General features: G+C 47.0%; 2 protein-coding genes across 5 annotated transcripts; both read left to right on the top strand.

The window, feature by feature from the left end:
• The first annotated feature begins 449 nt into the window (after positions 1 to 449).
• Positions 450 to 8,485, top strand: LOC143324943 (telomerase protein component 1). Its single transcript, XM_076737753.1, has 13 exons — positions 450 to 726; positions 3,168 to 3,286; positions 3,763 to 3,983; positions 4,315 to 4,438; positions 4,709 to 4,830; positions 5,361 to 5,447; positions 5,625 to 5,714; positions 6,089 to 6,177; positions 6,845 to 7,067; positions 7,226 to 7,348; positions 7,490 to 7,655; positions 7,872 to 7,960; positions 8,118 to 8,485. Exons 1-13 carry the CDS (start codon positions 637 to 639, stop codon positions 8,216 to 8,218), a joined length of 1,644 nt encoding a protein of 547 aa, XP_076593868.1. The 5' UTR covers positions 450 to 636; the 3' UTR covers positions 8,219 to 8,485.
• pianp (PILR alpha associated neural protein) lies at positions 8,452 to 16,362 on the top strand. Of its 4 annotated transcripts, none has more exons than XM_076737755.1 (6): positions 8,452 to 8,592; positions 9,605 to 9,661; positions 9,866 to 10,281; positions 10,705 to 10,783; positions 13,988 to 14,134; positions 14,812 to 16,362. In XM_076737755.1, exons 2-6 carry the CDS (start codon positions 9,651 to 9,653, stop codon positions 14,831 to 14,833), a joined length of 675 nt encoding a protein of 224 aa, XP_076593870.1. In that variant the 5' UTR covers positions 8,452 to 8,592; positions 9,605 to 9,650; the 3' UTR covers positions 14,834 to 16,362. The 4 variants fall into 4 exon arrangements, with proteins under 4 accessions (XP_076593870.1, XP_076593869.1, XP_076593872.1 ...); XM_076737754.1 differs by lacking the exon at positions 8,452 to 8,592 and adding an exon at positions 9,009 to 9,048; XM_076737756.1 differs by lacking the exon at positions 8,452 to 8,592 and adding an exon at positions 9,215 to 9,259.
• The last annotated feature ends 334 nt before the right edge of the window (positions 16,363 to 16,696 follow it).

The following is a 16,696-nucleotide window of genomic DNA, read 5'->3' as shown; positions in this document are numbered from 1 at the left end:
ATGTTTGGTTGCAAGCATAAGTACAGCAGTAATTATCTAATAAAGTATTGAAGTATCGAAGTATTCATACTTCCTATGACACATTTTTCCAAAATAAAACAGTTAGTATTGTTGTTGGGGTTTTGTTTGTTTGTTTGTTTGTTGTTTTGTTTTTTTAAATTTTTTTGAAATTTCATTGACGACCGGGAGCTTCGAAAATACGAGCTGATGGAACAGCACTTGGAGGCAGCACAGTTTTACAGACCGCCAAAGTGACTTTAAGTTATGTGAATGAACTGCATGTGAAGACTTAAACCGTAAACAATCACGTCTGCTTAAATTAACACTGATGGAAACGGCTAATGTAAAATTATATTAATTGTGAAATGTTTTTTTAAAGCAATATTTAAACAGTCCACACGGTGTCGCTGTAAGGACAGTTATAGACGTCTATTGTATCGTCAACATCCGGCGACACGTCTCCTCAGCACACCGTCGAGCCGTTGACACATCTTCAGTTACCCTAACCCCTCCAGACTCTTCATTTAAGGACGATGTTGTATCTTTGACACTTTCTGACTAATTGAGAGTCGCTCAAGCAGTTTAAAGTGAAGTTAGCAGAAGGATTAGGCGCTTTAGACGAGCCCCGAGCTTCAAATGGGGGAGGTGAGGAAGCTGCAGAAGAAGTTGAGACAGATTGAAAATCTGGAGATAAAAATCAGTCTTACCCCAGAGGAGAGATTTAAGGTACAGAAAGACTTCATCTGCATGTTTTTTTCCCCCAAGTGTGATCTGTGTTTAACCTGTGACAAATCCGGAAGAGATTTCCCTCAGGTGTAACAACAGGTCACGACTGCCAGCTCCGACTTTACTACATTAGAACAAACATCCATCTTCACCAACTTTCAGAAGAGTAGTGCTGCGTTTTCCTACACGCAACAGTTCATTGAAGTGGACAGTATATCAGATTTGCCAAGCTCGCGTAGTTAAATAAAGATGATTTTTTTTTTAATGGTAATGGAACGCTACAAGGTTATGAAGTAAGGCTCGTAAATTAAGAATAACAGTGTTAACATAAAGGAGAAAAATATGTGATTAAAATGAATTAGTAATAATGATGGAATGAATAATTTGACAGTTTTTTGCCGAAGGACTGTGGGAGATCAGAAGCTTACACTTCCAGCAGAGTGCATGAGAAAAAAATAATGATCAGGAACTTCAGGAGAGAGTCAGTATGTAAAAGGGCAGATTCTGAATTCTATAAATTATGGCCGTGCCCTATAAAAGCGTTGTTTCTTTCCTGAGCTGCCCTTACATCCCCTAATTAGATAGAGGAAAACAGATGCATGCAGTGGTGTCCCACACATCTGCTGCTGGAGATCCTTGGGTAGTGATGGGGAAGGTTACTGGTGTGGTACCCACAATTCATTTCTGTGACTAAGTTGCATTTCCCTCATCTGAACTTTGTAGTATATAATGGAATAGTCCAAAACTAACCAGCAAATGATTGTACAGCAAAAATAAACTCCCTCCACAGTAATATTACAGTTTATTAACAATGGATTGTCTCCTTGTTACATCGAGACAGATTTCAAATTTTGGGACAAAACTCTTGGATTTAGACTTAGCGTGTAAAAAGCTGTGTTGCACCTCCATAAAGTGTACAATTGTACAAGTACAATTACTGTCATTAAGTCTAGTTTTGCTGTATTTGTACTTCCAGCCCCATTTCCAAAATAGTTGGAACACTAAAATGTAAGAAACACAATGCGATGATTTTGCAAAACACTGAAACCCCAAATGAAAAAGACAACATATCAAATGTTGAATCAGACATTTTTTTAATGATATTCTCATTTAGAATTTGATACCAGCAACACGTTTGTAAAAAGTTGGGTCAGCGTCATGTTCACAACTTCTTCTTTTACACTCTTTGTGACCCGAGGAGACCCGCTGCTGTCATTCTGAAAGTGAAACCTTTTCCTGTTTTTTCTTGTTTTGTGGCCACTTTGTCCCAATTTCTCTGAAACACATTTTAAATGAGGAAATCGTATTCAAAAACAATGAAATTTGCCAGTTTCAGCATTTGATATGTTGCCTTTGTGCTACTTTCAGTTAATTATGGGGTGTCAGTGTTTTGCAAATCATCAAACTGTGTTTCTATGTACATTTTACACAGTGTACCAACTTTTTTGGAAACGGGGTTGTATCCCGAGTATTGCATTTTGCACTACTGCATTTCAGAGAGCCATGTTTTACTTTTTACGTTGCTACAACTACCTGACAGTTATGGTTACTTGTTCATTTTCAGATTAAAATTTAAGGTAGAAAAGATATAAAATACGACAACAGCATAAAATATTGTTACTGTAATTATATATCTCAAACCAAAGCAGTTAGATGAATTAACTGCTGTGCACACAGTTATGCATCCAAAATGCTAACAAAATAATACGAGTTGTTATTCTCCTGCCTGGAGCGTGCTCTAAGCTTTGATACCTTTACTTCAGTACAATACTTCTGTACTTTCATTTCAGTGTTTTTTGTTTAAATGCAGGAGTATTTTACATTGAGGTACTTCTACTTAAGTAAAATATTCAAATTCTTCTCCCAGTCCTGCTCATAGTGGTCAAAATCAAAGAAGCAGGCATCCTGACTTGGAGTCTCCAGTCAGAGTCGGGCCCCTTAAAAACACTGGATCCTACATTTCCCATATGCAGCTCAGTCCTGTCTTTGTTAGACCCTCCCTGTCGACTAATTACCGACATCTCTTCAAACCTTGTGCACACACTTTCTTTAAAACACGCAGTGTTCAAGGCCAAGCCGAGATAACCCAGATGAGATCATTATTACATCATCAGGAGTGATTTTCTCCGACTTAACAAAGCTCCACCGGAGCCACAAAAGACTTCATACAAGCGTTTTCATTATTAAAGCCGAAAGCTTTTATGTGTACAACTGCTGGAGAGCTCGTTTGACACAGGAAACAGCCACTTCATATCAAGTTGACGTACCTAATTCTCTCATTCGTGCAGGTTTCATGCCTCGCAATCAAACAGTACGGCGAGCGATGTGTAGCCAGTTGCAGTGTAATAAATCAAGACAGGCTGAGCATGTTGGATGTGCATACAAACAACTTGTGGATTTAGCAGCTTGGTTTACAACCAGTCTCGTGCCTTCTTCCTCAGATCTCCAGGAAGGCGGAGCTGCGTTCCAGATTGGCTGAGCTTCAGCTGCAGCTTTCTGGCCCGCAGCAAACTCTGGGGATTGTGGGAGACGGAAAAAAGGAGAAGATGAAAAGACAAGTGTAAGGAAGTGAGGGAGAGGTACCAGCAAGGGGGGGTGGGCGGGTGGGGGGGCAGATGGAGAGAAGCATAATTCTTCAAAAGCAACAACATTCACTTTGAAGCCTTTGATCTTTTTTGTATGTCTATCCAAACACGCTGGAGGTCAAATACTGTCACGCTTGAAGAAAATGGGAACTTTCTACTGTTCATAATGTGTCATGTAAACATTATCCAGGGATGGCATCCTCCCTATTAAAGCCCCTCGGGGCTTTGTGCACATCGCTAAAATCGCCATGTGTGGATATTAACATCAAACTCAATGAGACTCACATATTATTTATAATAGACAGACCAGCAGCTCATTATTTACAAGCGCTGTTTTTGTTTGTGTGGGACTCGGAGATTCCTCTACAGGTACGCTCCCCGTCACAGAGGACGCCGTGTGCAGTTTGCATCTTGATTATTCATTCAGCTCCTGCTTTCTGCACTGGCACAGGGAGGATGCCCCCGAGGCCCTTCCATCACAAACGCCTCCAGCCTCCAAGATCCTTAAGGGAGAAGAGGAGTCCAAAGCTCAAGCAACGCCAGCGCCGGCTGCCAGGCAGAAGGAGAGAGGAGGGGGAGCAGATACGGGCAGGCGGCGGGAAAGGACAGAGCCGGCCAACGTGTCAGATCGCTGCCGAGACTTTGACAACGAGCAGCAACAGCGAGAGGAAGGTGGGATAATTAAGAGAAGTGACTGAAGAGAGTGTTACCACAGTTTATTGCAGGCAGTTAAAAGTACACCTAATTTGCGTTTAACATCTTAAATCAGATTATACATGTATGCCCAGAGGAGTCCGAGCAAACTCATGTGGCACGCCAGCCTTAAAACCAACAGGCTGCGTTTGCTTCCCTGAAGACAGGACCCATGTTTTGCATCCTTGGAGCTAAATTAGCCCCACGCCTCGCATTGGCAGGCTAATCCATACTGAGGAACTGTGTAGATTAACAAGCTGTGCTGCTGAAGAGGCAACATTGCTAATTGCACAAATCATTTCTCTCACAGAAGCTGAATTTGCATCGCTCAGATTGTCTTGGGAGAAGACAAAGTTTCGCTTGAGGCTGCTGGAGGGTCACAGTGACATAGTCACCTGCGTGGTTGCTGTTGACAACCTGGTGGTTTCTGGAAGGTAAAGCAGGAAGCCTAATTTGCATAATGGATGTGCAAAGTGAACATTTCACCTAATTTATCACTTAATATGCTCCCGCTGTCTCCCTCGCTGCCTGACATGTATTTGTTTTCCTTCCGCCGTCCTGATCGCTCGGCGCAAACCTCTTGCGATTTATGTCGAACGCCTTTTAGCTTTGCTTGTTTTCGCCGCCCTCTCTCGCTCACAACAACTCCCTTTTTATCTTCCCGCATCCCGTCTTTCTCACTCTGTCGGTCTTCCTCCTCTAAGCCGGGATACGACGGTGAAGGTGTGGCACGTTCCCACCGCGACGGAGCACAGGAACCTGGGGGGTCACACTGGTGGGGTCACCTGTCTGTCTGCACCTCCCCCTGAGTACTGCAAGAGGATGGGTGAGGACACACACACACATGTATACGCACATCCTCACGTGGGCTGACTACGGCTGAGTAATGCCTGTGTCCTGCGGTCTGGTAATTATAGGAGCAGTTCATCAGATCAACCCCAGTGAGAGATAACCTCAGTAGACACTTTAGAGAGTTCACTGTCTGTCTGAAGCAGGCAGCCTTCCATCACTTGAACTCCACCGGCCTCTCCGGCTCTCCTCCTACACTCCCTCCCCACCTGCTTCCCCAACTTAAAATACCAAGTGGAGAGCGCATAAATGATGCAGCTCAGACGAGCTATAGCCACACTGTGTTCATCCACTAATTTGTTTCCTATTTTAAAATCTATTCTCTCATTGCCTCTTTCTTGCAATCTGTCTCTTTTTCATTTTGTACATCATCACTTATTTACAGCTTCCTCCCAGTTTAATTTTTTTTTTTTTTTGGTCATCTTCTCGCTCTCTTTTTCTGATCCCTGTTCCCTCCTCCTCCTCTGTCCCCTCCCGCTCTTTTGTCTGTGTTTGCCCTCTCGCCAGCCTGGTCCCTGTCTTTGTCCGACAAGGAGAGGTTTATTTTGAGTGGCTCGGCAGACTGCTATGTGAAGATCTGGGCCCTGAGCATCGGTACGCTTAACCACACACACACACACAGAGATATGTACATATATATATTAAGGTAGACGGAGCCTTGGGGCTGTGTTTGAGAAACGGTCTGTGTGTGTGCATCGTAATCAATGTATTCCTGTGTGACCGGTGGTCTGTGTCCTGTCAATTAAATCAGTATTTTCCTGTTACCTCCAGGGCAGTGTGTTAAGTCTATCTACACGTTCAACGCTGTGACCGCGCTCTGCTTTGTGCCAGAGGAAGACGGCTACATCGTCACGGGGTCAGGTGCGTTTCTGTGTGGAGAGCAGGTGCATGTGGAGAAGCCGAGAGCTTGCGATACAGTGAACAGAGTAATTGGAGTGAGATCGCATCATATTTGTATCTACGTCTGGACATGTATGTGTTTTGGGGGTCTACACGCAAACTTGTGTGCATGCCAGTGCGCGTATATGTCTTCACTAATATGTAGGGAGAGTTTCACGCAGTGGCATCATCTGCCAGGGAGTTAGAGAGTGTAGCGCAGGGTTATCGGGCTGAATCAGAGAGATGGAGGCACACAGTTTAGGCAGTCAGGCTCAGGTGGGTTGACCGTGACCAGCAGTAATGACTGCCAGACGCCTGTCAGCACATGTTAACCTCACACTCTGTCACCCCTTCAGACGGGGGTAAAGTTCAAGCCTGGAGCTGGCACACCTTCGAAAACTGCCAATCAGTCAACGCTCACCAGGAAGCAGTCACCTCCATCCAGGTGGGTGGGTCACTCACCTAATGGCCACTGATTCGCTGTTCACGCTGAGGATGCTCAAACATGCCTTTCATGTTCAGCCTATTTTTAAGGCGGCGATGGCTAATGTTTCTCTCTCAGCAGAAGCTGTCTAAAGTAGTTTTAGAACTCTTGATTATTAATTTGTGAAAAAGACTCTCCTCAGAAATCAAACAGTTATATTTCCACGCTCTCATCCTCACACGCACTTTTCATGTTTATTGCCTTCAAATGGAAATCAAAGATATTTGTTGAGATGTAAGCTGCGGAGCTCGGCCAATTTTAGAGAGCTTACTGTACATATTATTTTGAGCAAAAAGGCTTTTTATGGATGTTGAAATCCAAAGCTGCATATGCACATTTTTTCAATTTGCAATCATCAAAATACGCCTGAAGCATTAAAGCGTAGCGCCTCATTGTCACCCTCTTTGTTGTTTATCATGCAGAGCGCGCAATCCTTTTATAACCGACAGCAGCACAGAAATGTACATCTGAAAGTGTTCGCGCACTTCTTTTCCACGGACACAAACATGTGTTCGCTCTCTCTCCCGTTTTCTGTGTATCTATCTATCTCACACACACACACACACACACACACACTGGGTTAAGACTCAGATCACCATGACAACCGTGTCTCCTGTGCCCTCCACAGTCTCAGGGTCCGCTGGTGTTCAGCGGCTCGGCTGAGGGAGGGGTGTCTGTGTGGGAGAACCGCTGTTCGGATCGAGACCCCCTGAGGCTGCTGCACCACTGGAGCGGCCAGGTGACGGGCTGCGGCGGGGGGCCGGGCGGGCGTGTGACCCTCAGCCCGCGGGGAGACCGAGTTTTCCTGGCTCACGGTCGAGCGTGGCTTAAGATCCTGCACTGGAGGACCGGTGAGCTCTGGAATGGGATTGGCAGGGTGTGTGTGTGTCTGTGTCTGTGTGTCTGTGTCTGTGTGTGTCAGATAGTGAGAGAAAAAGATTGGAAAAGCGAGATAGATGTCGGAGCATTTGCATAATCCTTCCACCTAACATCTGTCCAATTATCACAGGAACGATGTCCAGACTGACCAATCACAGCAGCACCACCGGGGTAACAGATTGGGCTCACCAGACAGGAGGCCTCCTAATTGGCTCCTGCTATGATCTGGCGAATGGAGAGAGCTCGCTAAATTGTGAGTAAACCATGTGCAGCCAGAAGTTACCCGCTCCTCTCCGGCAGCGTGAAAGCACTGCGAGGACTGAAGACAAAATCGAAAACACTTTGTTTCCCTCCGTTGACCTCCGTTCCCTTCGTCTCCCTCTCCTCCCTCCAGTGTTCTCTCTGCCTCAGTGTCGGTACCTGGCCTCCCTGACCTGGCCCGATGCTCCCAGAATCCTCTGCTTTGCGGCGTGGACCACAGGGAGCGGAGACCACCGGTGGGTCACCGGAGGTCGCGACCTCATCGTATGGGAGCAGCTCCCCAGTTCTGGGAAGCAGAGGTGGGGCTCAGTGCATGTGAACGCACCGTCGCTAAGAAGATTCCAGTCTAAACTGGTCAATTAGAGTCCTTATTTGCATATTCGTTCCAAGGTCAAGTGCATTGCTGAGTCTGAAGCTATGCTGGGATTTATAATGTGCTCGTGGATTTAACTAATTTTGACACACACTTCTATTGATACGAGGTGTTTGATGGATTGCGGGGGTAAATGTTACAGGAGTGACGTCACAGTGAGGAGGGACAGCCGATTGGAGTCCTGCTCGCTGGAATCGGACGGGGACACTGAAGACGAGGAGGACACTGATGGTACAGACACACACACTCTGCAATTACACACCTTTTCATGTCTTCCTGTGCTGACACGCGCTCAGTGAGTAACCACTGAATTGCAGATTTCACTATCAAGTTAATTTTAGATGATGCTCGTCGTGACGAATCCCTCTGACCTCCTTGTCATATTTAGATTGTGAGGATGAAGACGACAGAGATGAAGGGAGAGACGACCGGGCCGATGATGGGGAGGGCGGAGGGTCCGGCTCGTGGCTGCGCTGCCTTCTCCAGTGAGCGGCGGTTTGCGCGTGGAGGACGCCACGGCCTGCAGACTTGAAGAGGAAATGAGAGGGAGGGGGCGTAGTGACAGCAAAGGAGGGTGCAGGGGAGTGAAGTGTGACAGACTGAGTGTCGGTGTCAGAGGGGGAGCATATGGACGGAGGAAGTGTGTGTGTGTGTGTGTGTGTGTGTGTGTGTGTGTGTGAGTGCTAGGCAGACTGTTTTCTATGTAAATATTATTTCCACGTACAATAAAGCTGTCACACTGTGACTCTCACCTCCAAATTTGCATCTCCTGTTGTCCTCTGGTTTTATCCCAGCCTGACCCTGCCTCTTCTTCAAACACCAGTTCATCGCCCGCTCCGCCGGCGCAGCCTGTGTAAATGAATGTAAATTAAATTTTACTCCATCTTTATTCCCCTCCTTCCTTCCTTCCTTCCTTCCTTCCTTCCTCCTCCTCCTCCTCCTCCTCCTCTTTGCTGTCTGTATTTCTGTCTCTTTCTCTCTGGGGTGTCCTTGCTGTTTTTGTAAACATAATTGAAGACTTTTTTTTATTAATGTCGTCCTCAGTATCATTTCTGTTTGCCTCGTCAAATTCATTTCTTTTCCTCTGCGTCCATTTAATTGAACCCGTTTAAAAAAAACACACACATAATTAGCATTTAAATCTCTTTCCTACAGTCTCTTGCCCTCCCTCCATCGCTCCCTCTCTCTCTCCTCTCTCACTCCAGCAGACTCTACATGTCTCAGTCGCTACGGCAACCGATGCTTTTTTTTTTCTCCCTCACTTGCTCTCTGTGTCTCCCCCTGTCTCCCTCTCTCATTCCCTCTCTCCACTGCCAGAGGTAGGCATGATAACTGATATGTGTCGGAGTGTGTGTTTGCGTGCGCGCGCGCGTGTGTGTGTGTGCATCTCCCGCTGTGCTCGTGCGTCTCTAAGTGACATTTCTGTGGCATTTTGGCACATAGGAAGTTACCGCTCTGCGCTCAAAGTGCCATATAGAGTACTGGCTCCGTGCATGACGCCTCTAATGATGATTAATGTGCTGCGCTCAGGTGTGTGCACTGTAGACGCGTGTGAGAGACAGACAATGAGTGTGTACTTGTGGCTGTTTTTGAATGCAGATGTGGACTCTCTGTAGACATGTGGCGTATAATTGAGCGTTAAATCTGAAAGCCCAGGAGAGTCTGTGTGTCTTTTATTTTTATTTTTCGGGGAGAAAAGAAAGTGACAGTTGGCTCTCCGCCAGCGCTCTTGCCGGTGTCTGTGTTTACATGGTTTTTATCTGGCAACATAAAAGAAGAAGGAAAAATGCTGGACCCTCCCCCTTTCTCTCTCTCTCTCTCTCTCTCTCTCTCTCTCTCTCTCTCTCTCTCTTGCCCCTCTGTCCTATCTCACAGAGAGAGATGATCGGAGGAGCGGAGTCTCAGTGAACACAGCGAAGCGATGGAGAGATGGTAAGATGGATAGTATCTGAGGTGAAGGAGGGATGTATGGCGTGCAGATGCATAAAATGTCATTCTGAGTGATGGCTGCCAGGGGAATCAATGTCTGAGCTGATGAGGTCGTGCAGGTCGCCTGCAGACAACACATTTTCTCAGATAGGTAACTTCTCCATCACTCCACCACCTCTCATTCTTTCTCCTCCGCCTCTCTTCCAGCTCCATCTCTCCTGTCGCACGACTGACTGCCCTCCGCTGCCTCGTTTCCCTCCTCCTGGTTGCTCTGGTGACACAACCCTCCACCTGTAACCGTGACGAGGGCGAGGAGCAGGTGGACGCCCTGTCGGTCCAGCTGTCCGTCACAGCCCAGGTCACACCCACCCCTCTGTGGGCGGTGGTCTGGGGTCCCACGCAGACCCTGGAGGATGAGACCTACCACTTCCTCTCCAGCCAAGAAACCGACCCCCTGCTGCAGCAGCATGGGAGCCAGCAGGAGGCCAGCACCGCCACGTCCGAGGACTGGCCTTATCCTGACGCAAGCGCGCAGCCCCGAGAGGAGGCGCCGCTGGAGTCAAGGGACCAAGAGGGAGTGGAGGATGGAGGGACGGAGGCGGAGGAGACGGAGCCCGAGGAAGGTGGGCATCAGGAGATGCACATGAAGGATTTCTAAATAAAGGTGGCCACGAGCCACAGTCCATGTGAACACACACACACACGCACACACACGCACACATGGCACAAGTCCTCCAGGGAATTAGCTGTCACCAGGGTGAAGGCTGTGCTGTGTGCAGCCGGCTGTGTCTGTGGCGGGGAATGCCTAATAAAGTTCTCATCACTCACAGGGAGGAATTGGCCGCTGTCAAATTGCAAGATACAGAGAAGACGTCATCGGATTAGAGTTGTAGTTGGAGGTCGGCGTCGACTTGCACATCCAATTTCATGTTTCAGCCGCCTTCATTGATTTCGCCTTTTGTTCTGGATACAATTATACATGCTCATGGTCTGAGATTAGTAATTGCATGAGCATGTGTGTGTGTGTATGTGTGTGTGTGTTGCAGTGGACCCTCAGTTCTACGTCACCGTGACCATCTCCTCGCTGCTCATCTTGACGGCAGTCGTCATTACAGCCAAACTCTGGTAGGAACCTAAACTCTTTCTCCTCCAAACTTACTCTCTCTCTCTCTCTCTCTCTCTCTCTCTCTCTCTCTCTCTCTCTCTCTGTGTGTGTGTGTGTGTGTGTGTGTGTGTGTGTGTGTATGTGTACGTGTACGTGCACGTGTGTGTGTGCGCGCATGGCCGCATCAGTATAAAGTCATGGCATTGCTGAGTGGGAGTGAATGAGCAGCAGAGTTTCCCAGCATGAGCTGGACACCTGCCTCACAGCAGGAGGCCACTACCAACGTTGTGGATTAGACAGTTTATCATTTTAAGAACAAACACAGCGAGGTGCAGACTAGATTCCTCCCCAAATATGGCGTCATTTTGGATTTCTAAATTGGACACTTGGAGACTGAGAGGGTTAAATGTGATGCTTGACCTGAATCTATGTTGTAGATACATAAATTATATGTATTCTGTCATGTTTTTCATAATAACATGTACATCAGTTGAATCAGGGGTGTGTTGAGGTCATTTATAGATGTACTTAGAACAGAGGTTCCCAACTTGGGGGTCAGGGCCCAACTAAGGGGTCACAAGAAAAATCTGTAGGGTCGTGAGATCATAAATAAGAACAGGAATAGAAGCACAAAATGTATCTTATTTTTCAGAGTTCAGTGTAATCTTGCTTTCTGTCTTGTTAATTGGTGGAGATTAAAAACAATCTCAGTCACGCTTTTGGTTACCTGCTTAGACATATCCAAACAACATAGTTTTAAGGGGTAAAATATGTTGGGAAACACCGACTTAGACATTTATTAAGACCACCCAGAAGCATTCAGAGGCTGGCATACGCTGTGCTTTAAAAATGAGGCTGGAAGAGTTTAGAATTTGTACATTTTGTACTGAAATTTGCAGACTTGCACCCGTTTTACGCACTGATGAGTAGAAGATGAAAACGTATGGATTGGGCCAGATGTGTTGAAATTAATGGCGAGGCCAGATGTGCGGCTTTTAGTGAAGATGGGATCTTGATGGTTGCGAGTGTGTTTGTATGAGCATGTTGGTCTGTCTGTCCATCTTGAGTCTACATATTCCCCCCTAATGTGAGAGCTGAGTAATTGCTTGCTAATTACTTTATTAACAACACTTGTGCTCCTGAAAGTTACAGTTGACTCAGATGTGTCATTCAGAGCCATTAGGGTTGAAATGATTAAACATTCCCTCTAACCATTAGGTCGGCTTGAGCGCTAACATGGCTTCACTGGTGTCAGTGTACTTTAACAGCCCACCAGCCATTAAACCTCTTCAGGCATGTGCAGTCAACACAAGGTGGAGGTTCTGTATATGTTACGCTTTCAGGCCTTGCAGGAGGTGCTAGCTGCACACATTAGCCATTAGCTGGAAATGGGGAGCCATCTATGTGATGTAGTGGAGCACTTCCACGCTTTGCTGATCAAACCAATAACACCTAGTTTATTTGTCCGCTGGGACACCTCTCTCCTCTCTCCTCTCTCCCTATGTCTCACACTTTTCTTCCCTTTTTTTGTCAGTCTCTCTTTCTTCCCTCACCCATTTACACTTCCACTCCTTTCCTCCTTACCGTAACTCTCTTATATCTGCTCATCTTACCCATATTTCTATTGTACCATAACTTTTCATTTCATTGCCTGAATCTGTCTAATTTGTTCCCCTTCGTATCTCTGTTTCATACCCTCTCTTAATCTCAGTTTTGCTCCCACACTCCTCCATTATCTCCCCTCACTCTCTCTCTTTATCCCTCCCTCCCTCCTCCGACTTTGGCCTCCTTCCCCTTCGCCTCCCAGGGATTTTATTTTTTGTCTTTCTCTGAATACCTGTGCTCCCCCTCCTCTTCTTTCAGGTTCCAGTTATCGCTGTTGCCTAGCTCTAACACTGCCTGTCTTTGCACAGCTGGTACTCCCTTTATCTCCCTCACCAGTCTCCTATCTCTCCCAGCACCGCCAGTCCGGCTGCAGATCCACAGATAATCCTCCAGCTTGCTGTGAGCTGATACACGATAAACCCCCTTCTCTCTCTGTTCCTGAGACTGGCCTTCGCTGTTGTTTGGATAACTTACTTCACTGGCCCCCGCCGTGGAGGAAAACCCCACACTGTTGGTGCATCCAAAGTGGCCTGACAAAAGTGAGATTTGCAGGGATTCAGACTGGAGACATGGCGGCAGCCCCTCTCTATAGACTGGCTCGTGCTCCAGTGTCATAAATGTGTAAATAACGCCATGTGTTAGATGGAGAAAGTGCCGCGGAATCAACGGGAGGGGGCTACAGATGGACTGAAATGATAGCCTATAGTGGAAATTGGCCATCGTCCAGTTCATTATGATTATAGAAGAGTGGCATATGCGCTCAGTGATTTTCCCAGCCCTAAAATCGTCAGTGTGGCTAATGTTATCAAGCATGACGGCGTTTGTGTGTGACTGTGTGTGTGTGCACATAGGCAGAGAAGTCAGCCAGGAGAGGACAGGTGTTACTGAGGCACGATGACGGTGCAGGATGGCCTTTATGGCTGCCGGAGCAGCTTTGTTGTGCCACTAAGTATTCTTAAGAGCTTGAACTCGTGGCTCTCGACTGTGTCTTCGCCTTAACTCACCGCCCTCACTGAAGTCATGGCGTCACCCCTCTGGTCATTTCCTCACCTTGTTGCACCCCTTCCCACCTCCCTCCCCTCGTGCATCCCACAGTGCCTGTCTCCCTCCCCATTTCTCGCTCTGCCTCCCTCTCCCCTCTGACAGCGTTTTAATGAGTCCGATGAGTGCACTAATTCTCTCTCACAGTGGCAGTGTAATGTGTTCGCTGATGCTAAATGGCTCGGCTGTTCTTGATGCTCTCTGACTCTCTCCCCCCTTTGTCTTTTCTCTTTACTCTGCTGTTTTTCCTTATCTGTGTCTCTATCTCCCCTAATTTCACCCTCTCCCTCCATCACTTCCTGCTCTTTGTCTCTCCCCTTCTCACTTCTTTTCACTCAACTTTCTTTGTGTCCTTCTTCCTTTCTGTCTCTTTTTTCCTCACTTCCCATCTTTTTCTCTTTCCTCTCGTCTGTCTCCCCTCTTCCTCGCTCTGTATCCCTTTCCCTCTCCATCCTTCCTTCCCTTTCCTCCTCTCTCTCCACACGTCTCCCCAAATGTCTTGCCTCCTTCCATCCCCTCTCTGCCTTCTCCCCTACTCTCTCCCTCCATCTATCTGTGCCACTGTCCTTCTCTCCCAGTTACGATCGCAGCTGTTCCCAACATCCGCCCCCGCTTTCCCGTGGCGTGGCTCCCCCCCTCTCCCTTGCGCTCCCTCGTTCCCTCGCTTCGGAGGACAGCCGGCAGACGTTGCACAGCACCTCCTCCTCCTTCACCGACAGGGAGAGGTAATGAGTCGCCTCGCCTTGGCTCTGCACACTCTTGGATGTGTGTGTGTGGGTGTGTCTATGAGGTTGATGTTCACGTGTGAGTCTCCATGCACCTCTGGATTCAAGTTTGCATCTTTGTGTGTATGTGTGAAGCAGCCTTATTGCCTCTTCTGCGTGCATTGTGAGGATGAACATGGAGTGTAATTGGACAGTAGTGCTATTCTCTGTGGAGTATTCAGGGCTGGAGTGTTGGTGCTGCTCTAAGATGTATCAGTGTTTTAAACTCCCTCTCCAGATGAGTCATCGTGGGCCTGCGAAAAGGCGCCCAGCCACCGTCCATGAAATGATGCTTTTATTTGAGGGTATTTAAAGTTAATCTCAATCCGGATAATTATAGTGCTGTACTCCAGTGCTCCCCTCTCACTTCCTCCCCCCCCATCAGCTTTTCCTCCACCTTCCTCCTCTTCTTCCTTCTCTTCCGTCTCTTCCCCTCGCCGCCCTCTCAGTCCCCTGTGATGCAGCTTTCCGTTTGCCTGTACACCACTTTTCCAGCTTCAGGCCACTCTGCTCCACTTCTCGCTTTCTGTCTTTCCTCCCATCATCAGGACTCCCAAGTTTCCCTCAACACCCTGCTCGCCTCCCTTTTTCTCCTCCTTTCTGTCTCACTCTTCTCCTCTGTTCTCTTGCTGTGTCAGGATCCCAGTTGTGAACCTCTGAGGTGACTGTTTTTCCATATGGTAAACATTTCTACGGGGCCTGAGGAGGAACATCAACATGACCAGAGGGTGTGCCCGCAGCGCCTTTTTTTTTTGTCTCTGAAACTGTGAAATGAATTCAGGGATCCCAGGTATCCAGCCATCACAAAACTCCTTGGCTCCCCTGGGGTCTAAAAAACCCAAACCCATCTCCCTGCAGCTCCCTCCTTCCTTCCGTCCTTCCTCTGTGCTCGGTGTAAATTTCTTTTATGTGGCTCTGCGTCACTGTAACCCGCTCCCTGTTTTCCATCCCCTGTATGGCCTCGAGCTCTGCCGTGCTACCCAACCGCTCCGCGCTTCGACCCACCATGACTAATTCACAAACAAGCAGTTTAACAGCCATGCAACATCCCATTACCCCTGAAATGCCCTACCTGTGCTTCCACAACTGTTTCCAGTGATTCGGCTGCACACGTGAAGCTGTTCAGTGTTAAATCTAATCCAGCAGACCGTTCTGTCATGAAATGACACTCAAATTCGGTTGAATTTAGCAGCTACTCCTATCTGGTTTGCAAATGGTTAAAAAGCCATTCTCAGTATCTCCAAACATTGAAAGGGGTATTTCACAAAGCTGTTTGGCACGGCTGTGGCCAACAGGCAATGTGTTTAACATGTCACGGTCCAAAAACTGCTGTTTATTCCCCGCTTTGGGCGCCTGAAATGCAAATAGTGTGGCTTTTTTCGTCTGCAGTGTGTAGAGGAGTCTGTTTTGTTTCAGTTTTCCTCATGATTTGTTCTCTTAATTATCTGGCTTACATTCACCTGTTTGTCGAGCCTTTGCGAGCACCCTTTGTTCCTGCTGGACTGTGCAGAGGTGTGTTAAGCATAAAGTACTTCCAGTGGTGGAGATAAAATATTCAGAGCGGGGACGGATAGAAGAGGCATTCCTGTTGGAAATCAATGATTCCAAAAGGGTTTGGATGGTGCACAACAAAGACAGATTTATGTCATCATGGAAATGAGAATCTGCGAACTGTACGCGTGATCAAAGGACTAATGTTACAGCAACAAGGATTTTTTTTCCACCTGACAGCCAAGTATCTCTATCTGGAAAACAAAACCACCGTCATCCCCCCTCATGTCATTATCAAGTCACTGTATATCCGCTGTCATTGGTGCACCAAAGCAAAGTAGTACATCAAGGAGCATCATTTCTGTCTCTCCAATGAATCTGCATGTATAAAGTACGAAAACCTGTGAGAGTTGCTTCAGATCTATTATTTATAAATGTCTATTTTATCTATCAGTGAGTGATATCTTACAAAAACCTTTCAAAGCCAAATGTCGGTTTGTGTTTGGCAACTTTTCTAAGCATCTTTGAGACATGAACCTTCCAACACATTTCCACTACAGACATAGTGCTGGTGGCGTCATGCGTGGCTCGTGCAATCCTCCAGATACCCAGTCTTGTGATTTTCAGTAGCAATTCCTGTAGAAATGTGGTCTTTCTGTACCATGGAAGTTAAATAAAGACTCAACACTGGCGTTTTAGCTTTGTGTCTATCTGTTTATTTCTGTGCATGTTGAATGAATTCCCCTGGGAGCTGCGCGATGCTGCAATGCTTTATGGGAATGACAAAGCTTACACTGTGCATTTTAATAGCTACCCCTGTACCTAATCTTTTACTCCCTGAAGTGAACATTTAGTCCACCGCCTTGCATTGATTTTGAACCATGGGCTTGGCATTAAAAAGTCCTGCATGTGCCATTTTGCCAGTGAGGAGCAGCTGAAAAGGAAGAATAAGGCTGCTGCTTGTGTGTGAAGCTCTCCCTTATCTCCTCACCTCATATGGATTCCTCTCGCTTCAGAAAGATTAACAGGATG

Source organism: Chaetodon auriga, chromosome 8 (assembly GCF_051107435.1).
Source record: "Chaetodon auriga isolate fChaAug3 chromosome 8, fChaAug3.hap1, whole genome shotgun sequence".
In the NCBI taxonomy this organism is placed as follows: Eukaryota; Metazoa; Chordata; class Actinopteri; order Chaetodontiformes; family Chaetodontidae; genus Chaetodon; species Chaetodon auriga.
Note: the sequence above shows the minus strand (reverse complement) of the source record. Positions and strands in the feature narration are given on the sequence as shown.

Excerpts from the sequence above, each read along its gene's own strand:
- LOC143324943 (XM_076737753.1), top strand. The coding sequence starts at position 637 with ATGGGGGAGGTGAGGAAGCTGCAGAAGAAGTTGAGACAGATTGAAAAT. Across the intron at positions 7,349-7,489 it reads TGGAGAGAGCTCGCTAAATT|TGTTCTCTCTGCCTCAGTGT; the intron begins GTGAGTAAACCA and ends TCCTCCCTCCAG. Across the intron at positions 7,961-8,117 it reads AGACGAGGAGGACACTGATG|ATTGTGAGGATGAAGACGAC; the intron begins GTACAGACACAC and ends TGTCATATTTAG.
- pianp (XM_076737755.1), top strand. Across the intron at positions 10,282-10,704 it reads GGAGACGGAGCCCGAGGAAG|TGGACCCTCAGTTCTACGTC; the intron begins GTGGGCATCAGG and ends TGTGTGTTGCAG. Across the intron at positions 10,784-13,987 it reads GTCATTACAGCCAAACTCTG|TTACGATCGCAGCTGTTCCC; the intron begins GTAGGAACCTAA and ends CTTCTCTCCCAG.